We start from the raw sequence: 27,192 nt of genomic DNA on the forward strand, positions 1-27,192 counted from the left end.
GACGTGTGCATGGGGCCTATATTCTAAAGATGAAAAATGTATGTATATGAACAAAATAGCACTATTTTCATAAACCTACATTTCTCATCTTTGGAAAAAGTCATCAATGTGTCGATTAGTGGTGGTCCTAACCCTTGGACCCCCCACAATCAGTAAAAGAAAGGCACAGGCCTCTTTACATCCGAATATGCAGCTGTGCCTGGTATTGCAGCTCTGTCCCATTCACTTCAATACGTCTAAACTGCAGCACCAGTGACAGCCGCATGTACAGATGTAACGCAGCGCCTGAACATTGAAGAAGCCCTTTAGTTCTGCTAATGTAGAGGTCAGACTCCACCGATCGCACATTAATAGCCTTTTCTAAAGATAGGCAATCAATATATATTCCCAGAAAGCCTCTTTAGCAGTAATAATTTGTATAGGCAGCTGTTCTAGGTATTGGTACTTACTCCACTGAACACCCTGATGCAATCTATAGTTCACAGAAAAAAATATTTGCGTTTTCTATACCTTATCTGAGGTCCTGTTACATTTTGTACTTTTTCCCCCCCAAAAAACTGGATTGAATCTTAGTAGAAAGATTAAGTCAAACCTAGAAATGGAAGTCCTACATATGGAGGACTTTACAAGGTGTCATGTGACATCACCAGTCCCCAAATACATTTTGCAGACATGAAGTCACTACTTACTAAATATAGACTATATTCAACGGGTGTGACTTTACGAACTAAAAATAAGATATAATACAGATATTTAAGTCACATGCGTAATGTAGATCTAGCTTCACAGCTGCTCATGTGCGAATATAGATATTCCTTGTGTGGTCACTTCCCCTGCCCCTGTTGCTTTCCCTTATATACATGCACATTCGTCAATAAAACATGTATATATATATATTTTATAAATCTGTATTACATGTGAATACCTAAAACTTTTGAGATTAAGAAATCTGTGAAATTGCATTGCCCCACTCTTTGTTTGGGAGACTGAGGAGTTCCTGAACATTTACTATTGATCTAGTTTAATGCAGTAAATTGGGGATAGAGGGGGGTGCAGCTGCAAATTTACTCTGTGAGATTACGTGCTGTGAGAGGGGAGGGGGAGCACATGTAGGCAGAGATCTGATTGACTCAGAGTGCTAAGCAAAAATGTAGAATCATGTTAGGATTAAGCATCCCACTCAGAAGAGACAGAGAAAAAAATCAAGTATTTTCAAAAGTCATGCAGCAGGATGAATAAATACCCGTAAACACGGGTTAGACACAGAATTTCTGGTCACACTGGATCTCATGTACTTCTACAGATGCCTAAGGAGCAAATGTGAGTTTAATTTTTTGGTACTTTTTAAAGTTATTTCTTTACTTGCGATCTCCTGCTCAAACTTACATCAAGCGTGGAAAGTTGGCGCTAGGACATTGGGAGGCTTGTGCATGCAGGAACCGGATATCGCAAGTAAAGTGATACCCTAAAGTCTTCCATTTTAGTCCGTCTCCTCAAATGGGGCAAAATAGAGCTTCAGGCAATTGCCCTTTTCAATGATACTTTCATGAAGCCAAGATAACCCTACTGCAGCATAGACACAAATTGAAAAAATGAACATCGAAAAAAACAATGCAGAGAAAAAGTCCTTGGCAACCAATGAAATGACGAGTTCAGGAAAGATTTATCAAAATTAGTGCAAGGGATAGTGAGCAGCTGCACATAACAATTAATCAGATGCCATCTCTCATTTTTCAGAGGCTCTATGAAAATATAAGCTGCAACCGCTCCGCTGTCCCGCTAGTTTTGATAAATCTCTATTTCCTCTTGCAGAATTACATCACTTCTATTATATCCAATAGTACAAATCCAATAATATAAATAAAGAGCCATACACTTACCCATTTTCCTGATAGATTGCTTGTAGGCGTCACACCTAGATCATATAAGTGAAACACACGATGATGAGCACCACTCAAAAAGAGCAAAGACCGCAAAATTATTTGCATCCCTACTATGCCAGTGGTCAAAGCTGTTTGCACCGTTGCCCTGTCAAGGCATGAGAAGAATGCCATCAATTGCAACTTTTTCTGTCTGTTATTGTATCACATGCCATCTTGGGCATAACTACCAGGGTAGCTGGCCTGGCATATTAGCTGCTTTGGTGGTCAGCACCTGAGAAGGCCTATTTCCACTAAGAAGCCTCAGAATTGAGAGGAAGGAGATGTGGAAGCATTGTATAATGAGTGAGGATCTTTTATTGTTACTCCCCTCGTATAATGTTCAGTATGGTCATTTAGACACCAATATACATAAAGCTTTTACTTTAAAAAAAACAAACCCACATGAGGACAATACTGGGTGCCTCACACAATACGAGCCAGTGTTAGACTAAAGCATTGTTTAATAGGATCGTGGTTATCCCGAGTCCTCTAGAGAGAGCGCTCACTATCAAAAGGGGACTTTGGTAACTACCAAAAATTGAACAAAAAGTTGCTGCTATCTTTTTTTCTTATAAACAGGTCTTTTATTAATCTGCTAAAACAGTGAATGGGTAGGTAGACTTTGATTTACTTGTCCAGAAGAATAACGGGAAGTTAAGGGTTTCAGTGCAAAAACTATAAAAGGGTCCCCAAATATCACCATCAATGGGGCAGAGTGACCTTTTGAGCCCTCTCAATCCCCAGGGACCAGGTGCGACTGCAACCTGTGCATTTCCTGTCTTGGTCTATTTGTGGTGTCGTGAACCTGGCTCAGATGTCGGGACGTCTTCCTATAAAAATAGTTTACCTCTTCCAATGCTGTTCGCAGTCAAAGTCGGAAGAATGGAATATTCTCTTGGTATAGTTCTGGAAACTCTTTTTCCGTAGATTTGTTGTGTTCTTCTTTCTGCATTGGATAAAAGAAATGTGTCCTACACCAGGTTATTGGCACAAAACTATTTATCTAATCAAGGCTTATTTATTCCAAAGCTATTCTTATTTTAAAATAGTTAAAACTGAAACTGAAAATGCACCTACATGTGAAGTTTCTGGTCATCTCAAATACAAAATAGTAACATTCAGGCCAGAATAAAAGAGATTTAGAGCATTAAAGAGGAACTGTACTACTAGTTATCTCTATATACAACCCTTTTCCTATATACCATATTAGGGCATATGAATGTTATTGAGGGGGTCCCACGCACACGCCCTCTATGAGCCAGAGTACGGAACCACTGAAAAGTTCAGCTCCCACTCCGGTGAACTTAACGTGACCCGGCATTGTATGGTCAACCACTGATTTGTAATACCCCTGACAGTGACATGTTCTAGGGACTGGTGTTTAAGAAGGCAGAATCAGAGGTAAATCATTCTGTTGAGTTTCTGTTATAATTTAAAGGGGATGACTACTTTAAGAAAACTATCAGGAGTGCATTCTATTTTTGTAGTATTTTTGGTAAACGTATTATCTTACTTTATTTGCAGTTCAGCGCCGTATTCCTGGGGTTAAAAGCCTTGCCACCTCGTTATTACAGCTGTATATTCCTTATGCCCGCAGCTCCCATCCATAATATGCCAAGGATGGAGGAGCATGTGAGTAGACACACACTGTGGTACACTAGAGGATGCAGAGTGATGTGTTTACTCACATGTTCCTCCATCCTCGGCCATATTATAGACGAGAGCCATGGGCATAGGAACGATAACTAGGGGCCGTGGCTTATGACCCCGGGAAAACGGCAATGAACTGCATATAAAGTCAAATAATAAAATGCACTCCTGATAGTTTTCCTAAAGGTGCCAACCCTTTTAATCTCCATTTTCAATATAAGGACTTACCAGGTTGGGTAAAGAGTTAGGCGCCACAAGCAAATATCCAGAGCGCCCCAAAATGTAAGTAACACAGCAAAACTTCATATAATCATAATAAACTGAGAGAAAAAGAAGTCATATCGCCACAAAAATGGAATATAAAAATAGCAAGATTTTATTAGGACATACAATACAAAAATATTATTACAGATAAAATTCAAAGATGGATCCGAATAAAAGAAGGGAAAAGCAGTGCGGTAATTTCAAAAATATTGAAGAATTGGGATATAGAGCCCACTATGAATACGCAGAATCTGGTACAAAAACACTTCCTAGTGTGAATCACACGTGACAGCGTCTAGTTGATATATTATCTACACATATAATAGACTAGTAATGACAAGCAGCGGAATTTAGGAATTAAATCATAACACCAAGTCAATACAAATGGCTCTAATGCTTGTTACATTACTCGAGAATAGTGTTTAAGTGTCTATATTTGTTTTGCACTTGGCAGAGGTAGGTAAAAACGATCTAAACCAAAGTGCCAAAGTAAGAATAGAACTGTCAGAGACGCAGTCCAGTGTATTTGGTCCGTGTGAAATCACATTATGTCAAGTGTGAGAAGTATAGTAGTGGGCTTACCCATTAAGATGAGTGTAGTGAAGTCCCGCACTGCAGCCTGAAAGGTGTTGCGCCCCGACGCGCGTTTCGCCGATATGGCTTCCTCAGGGGGTAGTGTATTGTGAGGTACGATGTCGAGCCTTATATGTGGTTCCATTAATCAAAAAGTGTGTAGTTCCGGTGTCGGTCCTCACGTTCTGGTCTATGGCGCATGCGCGGGAACCTAACCAGAGCCGCGAGATCCACGTCCCCTGTTCGTCACGCTCCCACTGCGCCTGCGTGCCCCCGGGGACGCGTGTCCATGGGAACAGAGCAGGCGCAGTGCGAACGTATAGACGACAGAGGAGCGTGGCGAGGCTCCAAGGTTCAACTACGGCATTCGCAAACCCCAGGACGTATGGGAATGTTCAAGTGCGTGTGTGAACATGTGTAATTCTAAGAGAATGTGAGTATGATCGGCAATAAGAAGAAAAGTGAGATGAAAATGTGTTGATGTTTATACCATAGGTATCAGATGAGAAGGTGAATAAGGAAGATACAAAGAATAAAGCATGTGAAACATAAGATAACAATGGTGATGTGATGTGACCAATATAATCGGAATCGATCATTGGGACTGGTGATAGATAAAAGTGCAATTATATATGAGATAGTAGGGTATAATAATACAAAAAATTAGATATTAATAAGATAGTAGATTAATAAGAAAAACAAAAAACGGGGGGGGGGGAGGGGGGGAGGGGGGGGAAGGGGGGGGGAGAGGGGGGGGAAAGAAAAATGAAGGGGACAACTGATACTAGGGAAAACAAAAATAATACACGTGAAAAAAGAAGATCATGAATAACATGAAAATACGACGCATATAATATATATATATTATTGCGAGCAGTGAACAAAGACAACAAGCAACAAACAGTATAATGAATTATTATGACATGATGGATTGTTAAGTGTCAGAAGGTGACAATCAAATGAAATTGCAAAATAAATCTAAATCACATATATAATAAAAAGGTATATGATGTAGTATAAATCAGTGAACAAAAATTGAATAGATGAACAATTCCAATGGATAGGTTCATTGTCCGGAGGGGTTGATTGGTGTATCATAGATATAATTCCATGATGTTTCAGAGGAACAGCGCTCAAAAAATCGCTCGATCTAAACACAATACTGCAGAAAAAGAACAGGCATTAATAACTATTAAAAACACATAAAAACTAAAAAGGAAAGGTTAATGTAAGAGGGATTTGTAGGCAAAGTCATATTGCGTACCAACCAGGTAGCATGAATCTTACAAAAAAGCCGAGAAACTTAAATTTTCATTGAGCCCATATGGGGTCATGGTGCCCAGTGTAATGATCCACCTGCACTCTTTTTGTGCTAGTACTTTTTTGATGTCCCCCCCTCTCACACCACAATGAATACGGTCGATGCCCCTAACTCGAAAGGTTCTAGGGTCACATCCATGTTTAAGTTTAAAATGTTTTGGGATGGTTTTTAAAGTCGTCAGGTCCACTACATCTCTTGCTGCGGATATGTCCCGTACATGTTCCCTTACCCTTAACTTTAGTTGTCTGGAGGTTAGGCCCACATAGACCATAGGGCAGTCGCATGTAGCATAGTATATCACGTGAGTGGTACTACACGAGATATACTGCAAGATTTTAAAACGTCTGTCCGTCTTTACGGAATCAAAGTGTGTGGTCCGCAGGATATTTGGGCATGCTATGCAATCACCACAGGGAAAGCAGCCCTGGGCGGGGCCCCTAGCCGAAAAAGGATTCTGTCGTTTAGGGACATAATGGCTCTGTATAAGGATGTCCCTCAGGTTCCTGCTTCTTCTTGCAGTCATTTGGGGATATGGGGGTAGAGCTGTAGTCAGTGTTGTTTCCAGCTGTAGGATGGGCCAGTGTTTTTCCAGGATTTCTCTCATTAGTTGCCACTGATTATTGTGAGTCGAGATGAATCTGATCACATCAGGTATTTTTTCTTTCTGTTCTGGGGGTGGTGGATAGAGTAATTCTCTCCGTGCCACCCTCCTAGCCCGATTATAGCCCTGTTTAATACAGCGATGGCTATACCCTCTTTCTTTAAACCGTTCCCTTAGATCTTGAGCCTGATTTTCGAAACTGGAGTCCGAGGAGCAGATCCGCCTCATCCTCAGAAACTGACCAACCGGGACAGCTTTGACTGTAGAATAGGTGTGTGCTGATGTAGCATGTAAAAGGGAATTGACCGACGTCTCTTTTCTGTAGACGTCGGTCTGTAATCTTCCCTCTGGATCTGATGTGATGGTTATGTCCAGAAAGTTCACCTTTTGTTTGTCATGGTCAAATGTCAATTTAATATTCCAATTATTAATATTCAAAATCTGCATGAAATTCACAAGTTGTAGTTCAGTTCCCTGCCAGATAATGAACACGTCATCAATGTAACGTAACCAGCACAGCACATGGTTGTCGGCGTAGGCGCCGTCACCATGCACAACCCGCCTCTCCCAGAGGCCCAGAAACAGGTTGGCATATGACGGCGCGCACGCCGCCCCCATGGCCGTGCCTTGTTTTTGAACATAAAAGGAATCTTTGAAGACAAATAGATTATGCGTGAGAATGAATTCCAATAGAACCACTATCAAATCACATAAATGGCTGTCCCGGTTGCTCATGCCAAGGAAGAAGCGGACCGCCTCAATGCCATCATGGTGTCTAATACACGTGTACAGGGATTCCACGTCTGCTGTGACCAGTAGCATATCCTCCTCCAAATATATTCCATCAATTCTTTTAAGTACCTCCGTGGTATCTTTTACGTGTGATGGTAGACACTCCACTAGGGGGGCAAAAAAGCGAGAAACTTAGAGGTAATTAACCTGTCAACACATACTCTTTCTGACACACAATGTGAGATTTTAAATATGGGACTCACATTCTCTCCAAATAATAAGTTTGACTTTTTCACAGCGGTAAAGGACTTGTTCCTTTTCTCACGGAAATTGGTACTGCGGAAATTGCATGGGAGGGGTGCCAGCAATATGGGTCTTGACAGCCCTCTGGAAAAAGAAACGTTATTAGCTTTGGAAGAACTTTTACAGGAACAAATCCCTTTAGAGCAAGGTGGGTTCCCCAATTCTATTGTACCTCGTTCAAAAAGGTTTCCCCCCTTGTCCCTATGCCCACAAGTGGAGATCTTCACAAAACTTGTGATGGAAGACTTTAAAAAGATCCCCACTAACAATAGATACGATAATCTAACAGCGGCACAGCGCGCTGCACTGAAATCCCTTCAATCGCTTGAAGACGTGGTCTTCAAGGCGGCGGATAAGGGGGGTAACATAGTAGTTTGGCCAACCAAACAATATGAGAAAGAAGCATTCCGCCAACTACGGAACAAAGATACTTACTGTAAATTGAGCCACAACCCGATAAACACCTTCTCTTCGGATTTGATGAAAATCCTGAATAGTGCCTTTGAGAAGGGGATCATCCCTAAAAAAACATTAGAGGGTCTAACTGTGGATTTCCCTAAGATCCCAACTTTTTACCTCCTTCCCAAAATCCATAAGGACATTAGGGACCCTCCAGGTCGCCCCATAGTGTCAGGGATTGGCAGTCTATGTGAACCAGTATGCAAATTCATCGACTTCTACTTGAAACCCCTAGTGGAGTGTCTACCATCACACGTAAAAGATACCACGGAGGTACTTAAAAGAATTGATGGAATATATTTGGAGGAGGATATGCTACTGGTCACAGCAGACGTGGAATCCCTGTACACGTGTATTAGACACCATGATGGCATTGAGGCGGTCCGCTTCTTCCTTGGCATGAGCAACCGGGACAGCCATTTATGTGATTTGATAGTGGTTCTATTGGAATTCATTCTCACGCATAATCTATTTGTCTTCAAAGATTCCTTTTATGTTCAAAAACAAGGCACGGCCATGGGGGCGGCGTGCGCGCCGTCATATGCCAACCTGTTTCTGGGCCTCTGGGAGAGGCGGGTTGTGCATGGTGACGGCGCCTACGCCGACAACCATGTGCTGTGCTGGTTACGTTACATTGATGACGTGTTCATTATCTGGCAGGGAACTGAACTACAACTTGTGAATTTCATGCAGATTTTGAATATTAATAATTGGAATATTAAATTGACATTTGACCATGACAAACAAAAGGTGAACTTTCTGGACATAACCATCACATCAGATCCAGAGGGAAGATTACAGACCGACGTCTACAGAAAAGAGACGTCGGTCAATTCCCTTTTACATGCTACATCAGCACACACCTATTCTACAGTCAAAGCTGTCCCGGTTGGTCAGTTTCTGAGGATGAGGCGGATCTGCTCCTCGGACTCCAGTTTCGAAAATCAGGCTCAAGATCTAAGGGAACGGTTTAAAGAAAGAGGGTATAGCCATCGCTGTATTAAACAGGGCTATAATCGGGCTAGGAGGGTGGCACGGAGAGAATTACTCTATCCACCACCCCCAGAACAGAAAGAAAAAATACCTGATGTGATCAGATTCATCTCGACTCACAATAATCAGTGGCAACTAATGAGAGAAATCCTGGAAAAACACTGGCCCATCCTACAGCTGGAAACAACACTGACTACAGCTCTACCCCCATATCCCCAAATGACTGCAAGAAGAAGCAGGAACCTGAGGGACATCCTTATACAGAGCCATTATGTCCCTAAACGACAGAATCCTTTTTCGGCTAGGGGCCCCGCCCAGGGCTGCTTTCCCTGTGGTGATTGCATAGCATGCCCAAATATCCTGCGGACCACACACTTTGATTCCGTAAAGACGGACAGACGTTTTAAAATCTTGCAGTATATCTCGTGTAGTACCACTCACGTGATATACTATGCTACATGCGACTGCCCTATGGTCTATGTGGGCCTAACCTCCAGACAACTAAAGTTAAGGGTAAGGGAACATGTACGGGACATATCCGCAGCAAGAGATGTAGTGGACCTGACGACTTTAAAAACCATCCCAAAACATTTTAAACTTAAACATGGATGTGACCCTAGAACCTTTCGAGTTAGGGGCATCGACCGTATTCATTGTGGTGTGAGAGGGGGGGACATCAAAAAAGTACTAGCACAAAAAGAGTGCAGGTGGATCATTACACTGGGCACCATGACCCCATATGGGCTCAATGAAAATTTAAGTTTCTCGGCTTTTTTGTAAGATTCATGCTACCTGGTTGGTACGCAATATGACTTTGCCTACAAATCCCTCTTACATTAACCTTTCCTTTTTAGTTTTTATGTGTTTTTAATAGTTATTAATGCCTGTTCTTTTTCTGCAGTATTGTGTTTAGATCGAGCGATTTTTTGAGCGCTGTTCCTCTGAAACATCATGGAATTATATCTATGATACACCAATCAACCCCTCCGGACAATGAACCTATCCATTGGAATTGTTCATCTATTCAATTTTTGTTCACTGATTTATACTACATCATATACCTTTTTATTATATATGTGATTTAGATTTATTTTGCAATTTCATTTGATTGTCACCTTCTGACACTTAACAATCCATCATGTCATAATAATTCATTATACTGTTTGTTGCTTGTTGTCTTTGTTCACTGCTCGCAATAATATATATATATTATATGCGTCGTATTTTCATGTTATTCATGATCTTCTTTTTTCACGTGTATTATTTTTGTTTTCCCTAGTATCAGTTGTCCCCTTCATTTTTCTTTCCCCCCCCTCTCCCCCCCCCTTCCCCCCCCCCCCCGTTTTTTGTTTTTCTTATTAATCTACTATCTTATTAATATCTAATTTTTTGTATTATTATACCCTACTATCTCATATATAATTGCACTTTTATCTATCACCAGTCCCAATGATCGATTCCGATTATATTGGTCACATCACATCACCATTGTTATCTTATGTTTCACATGCTTTATTCTTTGTATCTTCCTTATTCACCTTCTCATCTGATACCTATGGTATAAACATCAACACATTTTCATCTCACTTTTCTTCTTATTGCCGATCATACTCACATTCTCTTAGAATTACACATGTTCACACACGCACTTGAACATTCCCATACGTCCTGGGGTTTGCGAATGCCGTAGTTGAACCTTGGAGCCTCGCCACGCTCCTCTGTCGTCTATACGTTCGCACTGCGCCTGCTCTGTTCCCATGGACACGCGTCCCCGGGGGCACGCAGGCGCAGTGGGAGCGTGACGAACAGGGGACGTGGATCTCGCGGCTCTGGTTAGGTTCCCGCGCATGCGCCATAGACCAGAACGTGAGGACCGACACCGGAACTACACACTTTTTGATTAATGGAACCACATATAAGGCTCGACATCGTACCTCACAATACACTACCCCCTGAGGAAGCCATATCGGCGAAACGCGCGTCGGGGCGCAACACCTTTCAGGCTGCAGTGCGGGACTTCACTACACTCATCTTAATGGGTAAGCCCACTACTATACTTCTCACACTTGACATAATGTGATTTCACACGGACCAAATACACTGGACTGCGTCTCTGACAGTTCTATTCTTACTTTGGCACTTTGGTTTAGATCGTTTTTACCTACCTCTGCCAAGTGCAAAACAAATATAGACACTTAAACACTATTCTCGAGTAATGTAACAAGCATTAGAGCCATTTGTATTGACTTGGTGTTATGATTTAATTCCTAAATTCCGCTGCTTGTCATTACTAGTCTATTATATGTGTAGATAATATATCAACTAGACGCTGTCACGTGTGATTCACACTAGGAAGTGTTTTTGTACCAGATTCTGCGTATTCATAGTGGGCTCTATATCCCAATTCTTCAATATTTTTGAAATTACCGCACTGCTTTTCCCTTCTTTTATTCGGATCCATCTTTGAATTTTATCTGTAATAATATTTTTGTATTGTATGTCCTAATAAAATCTTGCTATTTTTATATTCCATTTTTGTGGCGATATGACTTCTTTTTCTCTCAGTTTATTATCCTTTTAATCTCCATATCTAGTGGCACTTTTGTGCCAAACTATTCTTTAATTTGCACAGTACATGTAACAGATTATTCTATAATCTTTTAGAGAAGATTTGTCAATCCTAATAACAGAAAAAGAGGTGATAATAGACGAGGCATCAGGAAATTGCCATGGAGGCCCTGAACTCTGATCCTCTTACGTAGGGTTCTTTGTTGGCATCTTCTCCAGTACCAGCTGAAGTACTGGTACATATGTAGTTTCCATGATACATATGGTTGGCAGTATAATAGGTCTACCGTTTTAAGAATTCACGCTGGTCCAAATGGTATTGTGCGCTCTTCTCTGAATAACGGTATCCAGAAGAACTTAGCCCATATCTGGAATAGGCTTCACAAGTTATAGTATATACAAATACAATACCACCGAAGAAGGGGCACAGACACAGAGTAATGTTCAAAATAAAGCAACGTTGCTGAACAATATGAGATCTGCTGTGTTTGCGTCCCAGGTAATGACCAAGATAACCTTGGTGCATCGATCAACAATAGATGAATCCAACAAAGAAAATGATCGACTGAAGCACAACAAATTGATAGCAAAAAATACAAAATTTTTATTAACATGAAACCATGACAAAGGTTAAAACTGGAACAGGGAATGAGTCACTCAATAAAAAGACATCGAAAACAATCATGCACTAGATGTAGATGTGACATAAATCTATACAAGCTTGTTTATTAGTTGATACAGCAAAAAAGGATAGTGTACGTGCCTATGCAGACCTGTAGCTAGTAAAACCTGGTAAGTGATGGCAAAAAGAAGGTCAACAAGAGATGAAATACATGTATGTGCTGCCTGGATTGCCTCTATGAGAGTATATGTGTGGCAATAATTATGTGCAGATACCTGAATACAGTGATTATCTGCATATGCATGATAGCCTAATATACGCCATAGTGTGTATTACAGGATCAGTGCTACAGGTAACATACAGCAATATGCATAGACGCACACAGAGGTACCAGGCCAATACCAGGCAAGAAAGTCAGTGATAGCTGTACAACATACCAGTGGACATGATGAGGATGTCTGGACCCGACGCGCGTTTCGGCAACTGCCTTCGTCCGGACGAAGGCAGTTGCCGAAACGCGCGTCGGGTCCAGACATCCTCATCATGTCCACTGGTATGTTGTACAGCTATCACTGACTTTCTTGCCTGGTATTGGCCTGGTACCTCTGTGTGCGTCTATGCATATTGCTGTATGTTACCTGTAGCACTGATCCTGTAATACACACTATGGCGTATATTAGGCTATCATGCATATGCAGATAATCACTGTATTCAGGTATCTGCACATAATTATTGCCACACATATACTCTCATAGAGGCAATCCAGGCAGCACATACATGTATTTCATCTCTTGTTGACCTTCTTTTTGCCATCACTTACCAGGTTTTACTAGCTACAGGTCTGCATAGGCACGTACACTATCCTTTTTTGCTGTATCAACTAATAAACAAGCTTGTATAGATTTATGTCACATCTACATCTAGTGCATGATTGTTTTCGATGTCTTTTTATTGAGTGACTCATTCCCTGTTCCAGTTTTAACCTTTGTCATGGTTTCATGTTAATAAAAATTTTGTATTTTTTGCTATCAATTTGTTGTGCTTCAGTCGATCATTTTCTTTGTTGGATTCTTCACAAGTTATAGAACAATGAACTCACTTGCTTCATCCAATGGTAAAAAACTGAAGAGTTGAGTTTTTGTGTCAAACAGTCTCTTGAATGGTTGGGTGGGGTTTCTGTGTCGGATTCCTTTGAAAAGATATAGAAATACATATTTTTAATAATAGCTTTAGAGCTTGGGAAGAAATTCTACTACTAATTTTCCTACTGTAAAAAAACACCATCCTAATTTCAATTGGTCTAAAAATCTTACAAGGTTAATTAAAGTATATGTCAATCCAAAATGTAAAAATAACCACATACTAGTAAACCACAAGTTAAGGCAGTAGCTAAAGTTTGGCGATCAAGTTTCTTTTCTTTACAGATATTGACATTTCTCTCCTCAGTTGTGGTGGCCATTTTGTAAAAGTGACAGCAGGAAGTGCCGCCATATTAATTGCCACTTTTCAATTAGCTTCTCAGAAACTGATGGTAAATCTGTAACATTCTAAAATAAGCGTCACATTCATCAGTTTCAGAAGCTTCAAAGAGACAACTAATATAGCTGCACTTCCTGTTGTCACTTTTGCAAAAATGGCCGCTACAATTGTAGAGAAAAATGTCACTATATCTGTAAGTTAAACAAATCTATAAAACAAACTTTTGGCTACTGATCTCCCTTCTGATTTACTGATATAAGTTCAAGTTTTGTATGGAAATACTCCTCAGGGTATGTGCACACGCTAGCTGCCTTTTACGTCTGAAAAGACAGACTGTTTTCAGGAGAAAACAGCTCCGTCGTTTCAGACGTAAAAGCTCCTCCTCGCATTATGCGAGGCGTCTGTGACGCTCGTAATCTTGAGCTGCTCTTCATTGACTTCAATGAAAAACGGCTCCAATAACGTTTCAAAGAAGTGTCCTGCACTTCTTTGCCGAGGCAGTCAATTTACGCATCGTCGTTTGACAGCTGTCAAACGATGACGCGTAAATGACAGGTCGTCGGCACAGTACGTCGGCAAACCCATTCAAATGAATGGGCAGATGTTTGCCAACGTATTGGAGCCGTATTTTCAGATGTAAAACGAGGCATAAGAAGCCTCGTTTACGTCTGAAAATAGGTCATGTGGACCCAGCCTTACAGGCCACCAGACCACAGAGCAGAATCACATATAAGCTGCACTCAATTGACTTCCATCTTTGGACCAAGAAGACATCTTGCTACTGATCCTCAAGTCGCAATTGTTCCTCAACCATTGCTAAGTATTTTGAGCCATTGATAAATTACCATAGTGAGATCAAAAATTACCTTCAATCCATCTACATAGTTCCTCACCAATGTCCTATTGACATTGAAGGTAACCGTACATATATATATATATATATATATATATATATATATATATATATATATATATATATATATTTATACAGTGAACATTGTGTATTTATATGTGAACTATGTGTATTATGTTTATTTGACACACAGTTTTGTGTGAGTGAGAGGAGGATATCCAGGGAGATATTCTGCTGTATTTTATAGGCACAAACAAACATTTTTAAGCCATACATGATCTAAGGTGTGGCCTACTTAATGGGCGGAGTCTATGGCGCCAGATAATCCGTGCCTACAGATGTAAATCCCATACTGTGTATATATGATGTGTTAGATTTCCTCTTTAAATAACAGTGTTAGGGTATGTTCACACGATTATCAAAAAACTTCTGAAAATACGTAGCTGTTTTCAAGGGAAAACAGCTCCTGATTTTCAGGCGGTTTTTAAGCAACTCGCATCTTTCACTGCGTTTTTTACGGTCGATTTTGGAGCTGTTTTTCTATAGAGTCAATGAAAAACTGCTCCAAAAACATCTCAAGAAGTGACATGCACTTTTCTTTACGGGGCGTCTTTTTATGCGCGGAAGAGAACGCCATTTTTTCCATTGAAATCAATTGGCAGATGTTTGGAGGCGTTCTGCTTCCGAATTTTTCGGCCGTTTTTAAGCCGTGTGAACATACCCTAAGGGAACTATTACACGAAGTGCGCCATATAAACGAGTACCGATCAACGAGACAGTTACTATGATCGCTCGTCCCCATACGTTTTTATCATGACAGCAATGCATCTCCCTGATTACACATAAAAGGGCAGATAAGCCAATGATCGGCTGATCGTTGCCCTTATTACACAGGGAAATGATCGGGAACGAGCGTTCATATAATTGCTCGTTTGCCCGATCATTGACTCGTGTAATAGGGCCATATTTTACTATCTTCAATAATGTACAGTATGTGGACTATAGAATAATGACTTTCCAGATAGTAATAGTACCTATGGGATTACAATGCCTCAATGTGACTATTTTCTAAGCCTTTCACTGGTTTACCTAATGTGTAAAACCTATGACTTATACGGAAAACCCATAATAATGTTCTAAATATTTTATAGGGTTATACAAATGTAAACCTTTCAAATAGTCACAACTACTAACTTGGTTTAGAAATCATTTATAATGTATGAACTCTGAGCACAGTGAAATTGATTCGTCCTTTAATCTCGTATCTGTAGATGAAAGGTTCAAAGTCAGGTGAACTGAGTTTTACTATAAAAGCCTCCCGAGAGTACACCCGCCAGCAGACTCTCAACAGTTGTTTTCCACTGGCGTTTCCATGTCCTTTCTCCAGAGAAATAGAAAAGTTACCATTCAATTTGTAAGGGTATGTACACACACAAAATCAAAAACGTCTAAAAATACGGAGCTATTTTCAAGGGAAAACAGCTCCTGATTTTCAGCCGTTTTTTAATCATACTTGCGTTTTTCACGACCGTTTTTGGAGCTGTTTTACTATAGAGTCAATGAAAAATGACTCCAAAAACGGCTCAAGAAGTGACATGCACTTCTTTTTCCAGGGTGTTTATCTTACACGGTTGTTTTGAAAAACGGCTGCGTAAAAAAACGCTCCGTCGGAACAGAACGCAGTATTTCCCATTGAAATCAATGGGCAGATGAAGTAGGTGTTCTGCTTCCGATTTTTCAGCCGTTTTTCGGGACGCTTATGGCCCGCAAAACGGCAGAAAACACTCCGTGTGAACATACCCTAAGCATTTTACAGCAAAAGATGACCTTCTGCCCTCAAACTGGTCATATCAATTCATAGATTTGACATGCAGGGAATTAGGAATATTGATCTCTTACATGTAAACCTTATAAGCCACACTGTGATTGCTCTGTAGTATTATGAGTTCTTTATTTGATCTTTTATGAACAAAGCGCATGTTAAATTGTAATATTTGTATTTTATATGGATAAAATGGATTCTAAACAGAAGAGGGGTTTAGATCCATAGAGACATCACTAAGTAAACCCCATACATTACATCAGTGCTTCTCATGCTGCGTGGCGGGCTTCACTGGTTTATGCCTCCCCCAGTTGTTGGTATGCCGCTGCCAGGGTAGCGATCATATCTTGCTCAGGCCTTTCTATGGTTGTACCAATCTGAGGTTTAGCAACATAACCAACTTCTTTGCCCACCCCGACAAAGGCGACCCGCACAGAAACCTAATCCCTATACATCCCCTGTCACTTGCTCAAGTATAAATCACTCAAGACAACTAAACCCAATCAATGCCCGGTAGATATGAACAGATCAGAACAAAATGGCAGATCAAAAACCAATTTTATTACTCAAATCCCAGGTTTAACTCTGCATTTGTGATCTTTGGTGTAAGTGACTTCAAAAATAAGAAAGGATCATGCCCTCTCCCAATGGTGACCCCAGATACATCTTTACAGTTACTACAATCATCATGTAGGGATATTGAGAACCCTCTGCATAAAAAAAATTCTGCTTTTATCATAAGTGGAAAAATGATGTGTGTAATGCGCTCACCTGCGATATGTCTGGGGTGAGTTGGGGAAGGTATTCTGGATGAATTCTTCTCAGTAGATAAAGAACGAGTGATCGACATATGACGTCCTAAAATAATAATAGTTATAGTTTATAGGAATTATAAAAAGAAAATGCCCCCCAGGACCCACACACAGTTTTGTGGGCTTTTTACCAGTATTTTCAGCAGTTTTTTGCTGGGTAAATGAGCGGCCGCACTGAACATCTCCCCAAAATAACAGCTGATCCCCGAAGGTTAGAGAAGCTGCGATCAGTCACTTCACTGTAAAGTTGGCCATGCACATCCAATAGCTGTCGGCTGACTTCTAGTTCACCAAAAACATGCATGGTCGGCCGAGTGTGAATGTTTATTTCAATGCTGAGAGGGGAATTAACCGCTGCCAGACATCTCTGGCCACGGCTTGTCTCCAGTGGGAGAAAAGGACTGGGCATGTTGAAATTCAACATGCCCGATCTCCCTTTCCCCCAGGGGACAGTCAGCAGACCCCATACACATGAAATCGTCAGCCCATACCACCACATTGACGGCTTTGAAGAACTTTTCTCTCATGTGTATTGCCAGCTTTAGGCCTCATGCTCGCTGGCATATTTATGATCGGTGTCACAAAAATCCTGAATACAGTGTCATGGCATTGGGACGATGAATACCACCATGTGAAGTCCGCTAAAAAATGGTGTTGCACAGAACAGACAAGCCCCTTAACGTGCACTTGTGGTTAGAGATTCTGTTCAGAAAATATTACCGAGCTGCTACAGTCCAATTCTATAATCCGTTAACTCAATTTCTCCTGGGATTTACATGACCAATGTCTTCACTCTCAGCACTTCTGCACGCTATAGACTATTTTATATTTCTATAGTCTGTAATCTGCAGCCTATTTGCAGTCTGTGAATTGCCTATGTGATCCCGGGGCAAGCGCAGAAATTTACTTTTTCTCCCCTACCCCATATATATTTTTGGATCCGTTCTTCTAGCAGTGGGAACTCTTCCATTAATAACAATACATTAAGGAATTGCTTACAATTGTTTATTCAGTTCCATAATACTCGATGTAAAATCCCCTAAAACTGACGGTACACAGTCATGGAGTGGAAGATCTGGAATATTATATATGCTGTATATTATTCATCATCAGTTTACTGTTATTCAGGGACACAGATCTTCCAGTCATGCTGTTTATGTCTCTATAGTACATTTTGTAACAAGGGAACAATGACTTTTGCAGCCGTCTAAACATTTCAGTGAGTAACCGGCTGTCCTTGCCAAACTGGGTATTCATCATATATCACATTGCCTTCATATGTTGCTGCTTATGCTGGAAAGTGCAGACCAACACTTAACTCTTTCATCTTCTACTATCAGGCAGCAGCTAGCAATCACGCACTGGACACAGCTATTGTGTAAGGCTATGTTCACACGCTTCACAAAAAACGGCTGTAAATAATGGAGCTGTTTTCAAGGGAAAACAGACTCTGATTTTCAGCCGTTTTTTAAGCCTCAAGCGTTTTTTTATGCGTTTTTTACGGTAGTTTTTGGAGCTGTTTCTCTATTGTCCCAAAGAAAAACCGCTCCAAAAACGGCTCAAGAAGTGACATGCACTTATTTTTTAAGGGGCGGTTTTTTACGCGCCATTTTTAAAAACTGCCTCATAAAAAACGCCCCGTGGGAATGGAACGCCGTTTTTTCCATTGAAATCAATGGGCAGATGTTTGGAGGCGTTCAGCCTCTGTATTTTTAGCCGTTTTTTGGGGCGTTTGCGGCCTGAAAAACGGCTGAAAATAGGCCGAGTGAACATACCCTAAGGCTGGATTCACACATCACATATTTTTATACCTATGTTAGTCTATGGGGCCGTGCAGACTGTCAGTGATCTTCACGCAGCGTATGGCCGCTGCGTAAAACTCATGACATGTCCCATCTTTGGCCGTTTTTCCCGTATCACGCACCCATTGAAGTCAATGGGTGCGTGAAAATCACGCGCACCACACGGAAGCACTTCCATGTGACGCTCGTGATTCGCGCAACAGCAGTAAAAACTATGAATGAAAACAGAAAAGCACCACGTGCTTTTCTGCTTACAAACATACAAACACAGTATCATAATGATGGAGGCTGCGCAAAAATCACGCAGCCGCGCACCATATGATGCTGACACACGGAGCTGTTATGTAACTTTTGTGCGTGCAAAACGCAGCGTTTTTTGTGCGCGCAAAACGCACAGGCTCGTGTGAATCCGGCCTTACCAGATTGAAGATTGACCCCATTTAGGGGTCTTTAAGAACCCACCAGCAGCAAGTGCAGTGCATATAAAAGTGTGGGTGCAACAAGGTTCCTGAAACAGAAGGCATTTGAAGAGTTTAAGGTGATCCCCTACTTGTATATTAAAGCAATAACCTCAGATACTCCTACTATAGGAATCTCTCCCTTTATAGAGCAGGCCCCCCCGTGACTACGCTATTTTATTTTAAGTTCAATCCTGCCTATAAGGTTGAACCTGCAGTAACCCCTAACCTTTTTAATATGGAGGAAACCCTGAAAATTTTCCCACACCCTTAAAGGGAGTTATTTAAACAAATAGCCAAATTTGGAGGGATGCAAAGAAAAAAAAAAGCTCCATTACTTACCTCACTAATCTGCATCGTTCCAGCACTGCTGCTCCGTTCCTCCCCGTTTATTGACATAGTAGCGGCGCTGGAACGACGTGGATCCTTGAGGCTTTTTCTTTTTTCATCCCTCCTACCGTGGCCAATTTTTTAAAAAACTCGGAAAACCCCTTTAAGGTTACCCCATTCCTTCTGTAGAAGTCACTTCTATAGTAGAAATGGGGTAACCTGTAGGGTGTGGGAACATTTTCAGGGTTTCCTCCATGGTAAACTATTGTTGTTGCTGTCCTCTAGGGAAAACCTCTTACCAGTTTCCAAGAAGCACAAGGGTTCAACAGAACCCCGGTTGGGAAACACTGATTTATTTTTTCAATAATATGCATATAAAAAGAAACATAAAAACAGGGGTCTCCAGGACTTTAACATTGATGATCTTATTCTCTAGGATCGATCGCTGATCAGCACATCAGGCATAGTAGGTCGTTCATTGTAGTGGCTGTGCCTGGTTCTACAGCTCATCCCATTCAAGTCCGATCAGCTATAAAGTCTCGAAGAACCTCTTTATCTTTTATCATTATATGGTTGTTGTTGTTGTTGTTGTTGTTGTTGTTGTTGTTGTTGTTACCTTGGATGTACAGTTCCGTTCCAAAGCTCCTTGAGAAGGTGTCGTCATATAAAGGAAACTCATTAGCCTGAACCTCCCTCTGAAAAGCACAAAGAGACCAATTATTCTCCTAGAAGATGTGGTTTCCAGGATTTAATCTGAGATTTGTTTTGTAGTCCAACCAAGAAATCTTCTTCTCACCTCCAGGGACATTTATTATGTAGTAGAAACTCTCGGAAAAGCCTAAGTTTCAACTTGTCATTAGTTAATAAGGAACCTTTCAGACTCCAATAATTTTTAGCCAGCGCTGCTTGCTAAGCAGTGACCCATAAAATGTCCTGGCCTTTCCTTAGCAACAGATGTCAGAACAAGCGACACCATGAGTGCAGATCTGGCTTCAAGGTTGAAAATGACTATATACAACCCCCGAAAACATTAGAAATGCTATGAAATATGCAGACTCCTAGGTTTTCATAATCTCAAAAGAAAATATTTTTTAAAGCCTACATAAACCTTCTCACAAAAAAAGTAAAGATGCTTTTACATGACCCGAAACCGGCCGGAAAAACGAGCCCCAATCAACGATACAGCACGTCAATCGGCACTTATTAGCTCCATTCACAAGGAGCAATAATTCTTAATGTGTGGAGATGAACGATCGCTAATATGACCGTTCATCTCTATACATTTGCATCATGTCGGCAGCTGATCTCCCTGTGACGTGCTGCCGATTAGTAACCATTTTTTTGGTAGATGCAATCAGCCGATGAACGAGGATTTGCGCATTAATCAACTGATCGTTGCCCTGTTTACACAGGGGGAATGTTTGGAAAGGAGCATTCGGAGCACTGCTCATTTGCCTGATCATTGGCCCATGTAAAAGGGTCTGAAGGTCAATCATTGAAAATCAAGGGAAAGGCTTATCTCTAGTCCCTCAGTATCTTCCTTTTCTGAGGTCCGTCAATGAAAAAAATCTCAAGGCTTCTCCATTGCTTTTTCCTCTCTCATCATCTGCGCACTTGCGTTATCTGTGTAAATTTAATTAACTATTTCTGCAATTGCTGTAACTATTTCTATTGCTTATACAGCGACGACATATTTTGCAGCGCTGTGCAGATATTGTCATCACTCACACCAGTCCCTGACCCAATGCGGCTTACACTCTAAATGCCCTTTCTCATACACATACACGGACACGTTCCTATAAAGCTAATTAACCTATCAGTATATATTTGGAGTGTGAGAGGACGCTAAGGACTCGGAGCAAACCCACACAGATGTTGCCGTTGGTCGGATTCAAGCCCAGGACCCCAGCTCTGCAAGGCAATGGTGCTGACCACTGAGCCACCGTGCACTAACATAGGGTGTAGTTGGGATCATGACATTATTTGTAGGTACTGAAGGTGTCATATTCTGGTGAAACATGTCAGAAGAGCAACCAAGATCTTCACATTGTGTAGTAAGAAATTTCGATATCATTTTTGGGGGATGTGAGGTTCACATGGATAAATGTCTATAGAGTTAATTCCAGGCTCCTATAGCATGTATTGCCCAACATAAAGTTTATACTTATCTAGCCCTCGACTTACTTAGCGTGTAACATAATGATACAGTATATGTAGTCGATTATAACTACTACTACTACTATTATGCATTCTCCTCCTGTTGCAATAACACTTACTGCTTTGTGTCCTTGTGATGGTATCATAGGCGGATGGAACATCAAGATCTCTTGTGGTCTTACACTTTGCCCCAGTAGCGGCTGCAGAACAATAGGAATTCATACTGATTGTTTATTTCCTCTTTACTCAACTGTGCCAACCGGGTTAGAGCGACAACATCAGGAATGGGAGATTATCCATGTGGGACAATCGGAGTATAACAGCATCAGACAAACTTCTATCAACAATTATTCATGAATGAATCTATTGTTTTCTTCACCATATAAATAGATCATTAAAAAGTCATTAGGGAGTTCTTTCATTATCTTGCCCTGCTGTTTGCTAAGAAGTCCAAATATGTTTGGGTTGTGGCATAACATTGCCAGTCATAAACTGTGGTTGAAAAAGACAGATCACCGCACACTTGAATTCACTTTTTTCTTCCTTTTTTTTCCCTAACATCATAGGCATGTGCACAGGGTATTCATGGTATGCTCACGCACATCCTAATACATGTCTATTTGTTTTTTACTGATGCCGTCGAGCTATGGTGCAGTCTGAACAGATAAAAACAAGGGGACATATATACAAAAACACAGAAAAAGGCCATACTTACAAATGGACACAGCCAGGTCAGAAACGCTGATGAAGGAGAGTGCGCAGGTGGTGCTTTAAATAAATTTAATATGGTGCAGTCTGGCAGCAATCGCTAGTTGCTACACTGATGTATTAGGCTTGTATCTGGTACTTTATCTATGTACTAAGCTGATCAATTCTCTACACTTCTTCTGTTACCACATTTACACGCTTAGCCTATGTATTTAAGAGCTGTGCGGCAGAAATGTTGCGCACCATGCTACACACATCGCACTATCCCACCCACTCACTCACATGTGGCACACCCTCACCAAATGGCCTGCTCACACCTAAGTCTGTTGGGGCTGGAAAAACCAGCAAGGGGTGTCATGCCCCCGTGCCAGAGTTACTATAATCATATATGCTTTAGGCTAGGGCTACATGGTGAGCGGCAGCTGCCTGCATCGCAATAAAGAAAGTTAATGTGGCTGTGTTGCAACCCATAAGTTGCCGTGACACGACAGTAGCAAGTAACCCAGCAGATTTGTATTTTCTATTACTGTCATGTTGGGGTATCGCCAACCTGTGGGTATCAAAGTGGCCACATTCACTTTCTTTACTGCGATGACGGCAGCGCGACACCGTGATCTATGGCAATATGACCTATGTCAAGGCCAAAGTCACCGTGTAGCTCTAACCTAATGGAAACTTAATGAACATGAGCTTACATGTTATCTACACATTCAGTGGATATGTTCTGTGTACACCACATAGACCACTAACATTGCGGCCCGGTATGCACGTTATCAGCATCGGCAATGATCTTTCAGCTACATTGGAGGAGGCTGGACAAAGCATGTGGAAAACTGCAAACACACTATTATTAAAGACCCTCATTAGTCCAGAGAATGAACGTGTCTGGTCTTACACTTACTATTCAGTAATGCTACTAGCTTAAAGGGTGAGGGTTGTGACAACATCTAATTCATACAAGGAACGCTCTGGGCAAAAATAATACACGTTATTATACCTAGATCACGTGTTGAGGGGTGGAGCATGACACATATTTAAGGATCACTAAAGAGAGAATCCCTGTGTCATGCTGCGCCCCCTCCGGCTCTGCACTAGGCATACATATTGTATCAGTTTTCCCCAGAATGTTCCTTTAAGAGCTTGAGTACCTATTTTTCTACACTTAATATTTCAGTTACAAATATATGCAAGACTTCAAAGTTTTCCTTACCGTTAATATTTTCTCTTTTGTTGTAGAACTTATATACTGGCGAGCTCCGAACTACAATTAAAAGATAAAAGAAAAGTAAATGTTCATTTCCTACCAAAACATGGCATTACCTGTCAACATATGGGTCTCGTAATTGAATATATATGACGCAGATTTACAGTTTGAAAATATATTTGTGAGTTTTACAGCCATTACTACAGATGGATGAATTAATTTGCGTCATTAGAGCTTGATAATCGTAAAGCTGGCAAGTTGATTCGCTCGTCTCTAGTTCTGTTGTATTAAAAAGTGAAGTACATAATCAGGTTCTTATATTATTAAAAGTGTTTTTTTGAGGTAATAACTCCCATCGCAAAACCCCAAAACAAGCATTTTATTTTAGGACAGTTGGTAGAGCCATGCAAAAACTTTGTTACCCCTCTGGCCAAGTAGCACAGATACAAACTAGAATGATAGAGCCGTTCAATGGAGTAACTATAGGGGGTTGTGGTCACACATGGGCCCTGGAGTTTGAAGGTTCCTCTGTCCTATATAAGAAGACCAGAACTATAAATTACATGTGATAATGTACGGCCCTGTCTCAGATTTTAGATTGCCCCTCTGGTCAATATTCATTCTACTACAACATAACCATAAGGGTATGTGCACACGACCTCTTTTCAGACGTAATGGAGGCGTTTTACACCTCAAATTATGCCTGAAAAGACGGCTCCAATACGTCGGCAAACATCTGCCCATTGCTTGCAATGGGTCTTACGATGTTCTATGCAGACGAGCTGTCATTTTACGCGTCGCTGTCAAAAGACGGCGCATAAAATGACGTCTCGTCAAAAGAAATGCAGGACACTTCTTGGGACATTTTTGGAGCTGTTTTCTCATAGACTCTATTGAAAACAGGTCCAAAAACAGCCGTGAAAAACGCGAGTTGCTCAAAAAACGTCTGAAAATCAGGGGCTGTTTACCCTTGAAAACAGCTCCATATTTTCAGATGTTTTTGGTTAAGCGTGTGAACATACCCTAAAGTGAATCTCCACTATTATCATGCTGTTTTTAGGTCCAAAATTCTGTGCTGCTTAAAGGCTATGTTCACCTTTGAACGTGGTTTGTTTGTTTGTTTGTTTGTTTATTTTTTTAATAAAAATGTGTATCAGTGTGATTGGTGCAACTTTGTAATTACATTTTATTTTAAAAAAAATTTCTTTTTCAGATACATCTGTTTTGTGTCCTGTATACAGAGCAGCTGTATTTAGCACTGAATCCTGTATCTGTCTGGTCAGCGGCACTGACGGGTCTCTAGCACGCAAAATCTACCTGTTATCCATCACATTTAAGTTATGAACAGAATACAGGTTTCAGCACAAGACACAGCTGCTCTGTATACAGGATACAAAGCAGCTGTATCTCAAAAAGTAAAAACTATTTTTAATAAAAATCACCAATCACACTGATACACATTTTTATATTAAAAAAAATATATATAAAAAAACTTTTTCAGAGGTGTCCATAGCCCTACTTTGTCTGACTAGTTTCTGTATAGGAGACTGTGTTTCTGTAATAATGATAGCAGAGGCGTTGGGCCCCAGCTTCACTTTATAGTAAGGCTGGGTTCACACGACCTTTTTTCAGGCGTAAACTAGACGTTTTACTCCTCGAATTACGCCTGAAAAGACGGCTCCAATACATCGACAAACATCTGCCCATTGCTTTCAATGGGTTTGCCGATGTACTGTGCCGACGACCTTTAATTTTACGCGTCGCTGTCAAAAGACGGCACGTTAAATTACAGCCTCGGCAAAGAAGTGCAGGACACTTCTTGGGACGTAATTTGAGCCGTTTTTCATTGAATCCAATGAAGAACATCTCCAAATTACGCCCATAATTGACGCCTCGCAAAACGCGAGTACGAGCAATTACGTCTGAAATGCAGGAGCTGTTTTCTCCTGAAAACAGCTTCGTAATTTCAGCCGTAATTGTCGATATCGTGTTCACATACCCTTACTGTACCATATACACAGCCAGGAGATTGCTTCAGTCTCTACATTGTCAAGCGCCCACACTGAGCACGAACCAGCCAAGCAGCCATGTGGGCAAATGAGCGATTGGCACAGTATTACGGTTGGCCATCCCCTTCGGGCTGTAATAGGTCATCGACTAAGTTGAGATTCCCTGGGTGCATTTTAAACATTATTTGAGAAGGTTCACAATGTGGGTCTTACATGCTATCACAACGTAGAGAAAGCCTGTGGGTCCTTCTTCCTTTTCCCACACAGGCTGTTTGACAGCTCTTACTATATGAGTTTGAATACAGGAACAACTGTCAATCACTGTGTGTGGGTGGAGGAAGAAGGACTCACAGGCTTTGGCAGTAGTTACACAACTTTTTATATAAACATAATAGTTAAACTTATAGAAAACTGAATATCCCTGAGCTCAGTGTCGCCTACTCTATCCTATGCTGCTCTTAGGGGAGCAGGGAAGACAATAAAAATAGTATGTATCAAATGTGGAAAACAATAACTTCTAATAGTTTGTGGGAAAAGAGTGCAACACGTAAAAGAGTGGCTTGTAGCCTAGAGGCATTGGAATAAATGTCAGACAGTTTGTTCATCCTGTGATTTACATCTGACATATTCATCTAGCACCTCACTGGAAGTGAACTTCACCTTCCCCCTATTGTGAGAAGGAAATGGACAAAACACACACAAGAATGGAGATGAAAACAGTCTGCTACCATTTTTCTAAGAACATTCCAACAATAGGTCCGAATTTTGTCAAGCATTAAATTGGCAACGGAGCTGACATTTCATTAAAAAAAAACTCTGTGTATGCGATCACTAAAACAACTAATGGACTTGTATAGTAACATTATGAGACCAGATTGCACAATCTGATCTTCTGATAATATAACACTCACTTGTACGGCTAGGGTAGCAAGTCGACTTTTAGTTGTGCACCGGTCTCGGTAAATCCACAGTTTACCACAAAAGCCAAACAAACTCTGATAAGGGGAAAAACGCAAAACAATGGCAAGAATTCAGACATGGTAACCTGCGATTGTCATGCGACCAAAATTCATGGTGGAGCTTTAGCCCAAAGGTAGAAAACCCAGAAGAAGAAAGCAGAAAATTAAATGTTAACCCAAAATCTAATAGTATTGGGAAGGAAGTTCCAAACTTCTTTTTCTTAAAGGGGTTTGCCCACAATTCAATATAACATTTCTCTGTTAGATCAGGCAATTATTTTTATAAAATCCTCCAAATATTGCTGTTACATACTTGTAATAGCGCCCCCTGGTGTTCCTGTTATTCTCTCTCAGAACGTGCAGCTAATGTGTCCAGTGGTAGAGGTCACACATGCTCAGTAGCTCAGTCCCACGCCAGGAATTTCTTGTACAGAGGCGGTGGACTGATTCCTGCTATTGTGCCAGCTAATAATAATCGGCGCACTGGTAGCGGCTTCTTCTCATCGGCACTGGACACATTAGGTGAATGTTCCGAGAGGAGATCAAACAAACATTAGGGTTGCGCCATAGCAAATACGTAACAACAACATC

The 27,192-nt window shown here is 40.9% G+C and overlaps 1 protein-coding gene across 1 annotated transcript in view; it reads right to left on the reverse strand.

The window, feature by feature from the left end:
- Positions 1-1,256: 1,256 nt before the first annotated feature.
- CCDC7 (coiled-coil domain containing 7) overlaps positions 1,257-27,192 on the reverse strand; it is a 74,456-nt gene continuing 48,520 nt past the window's right edge. The window contains exons 24-32 of the mRNA XM_075828266.1: positions 26,554-26,637; positions 23,640-23,690; positions 21,841-21,921; positions 20,181-20,259; positions 16,934-17,020; positions 13,108-13,197; positions 2,770-2,868; positions 1,881-1,915; positions 1,257-1,307 (exon numbers count right to left, since the gene is read on the reverse strand). Of these exons, the coding sequence (XP_075684381.1) occupies positions 1,257-1,307; positions 1,881-1,915; positions 2,770-2,868; positions 13,108-13,197; positions 16,934-17,020; positions 20,181-20,259; positions 21,841-21,921; positions 23,640-23,690; positions 26,554-26,637 (657 nt within the window). The remainder of the gene's footprint in view (positions 1,308-1,880; positions 1,916-2,769; positions 2,869-13,107; positions 13,198-16,933; positions 17,021-20,180; positions 20,260-21,840; positions 21,922-23,639; positions 23,691-26,553; positions 26,638-27,192) is intronic.

This window comes from Rhinoderma darwinii, chromosome 5, assembly GCF_050947455.1.
Source record: "Rhinoderma darwinii isolate aRhiDar2 chromosome 5, aRhiDar2.hap1, whole genome shotgun sequence".
Taxonomy (NCBI): domain Eukaryota; kingdom Metazoa; phylum Chordata; class Amphibia; order Anura; family Rhinodermatidae; genus Rhinoderma; species Rhinoderma darwinii.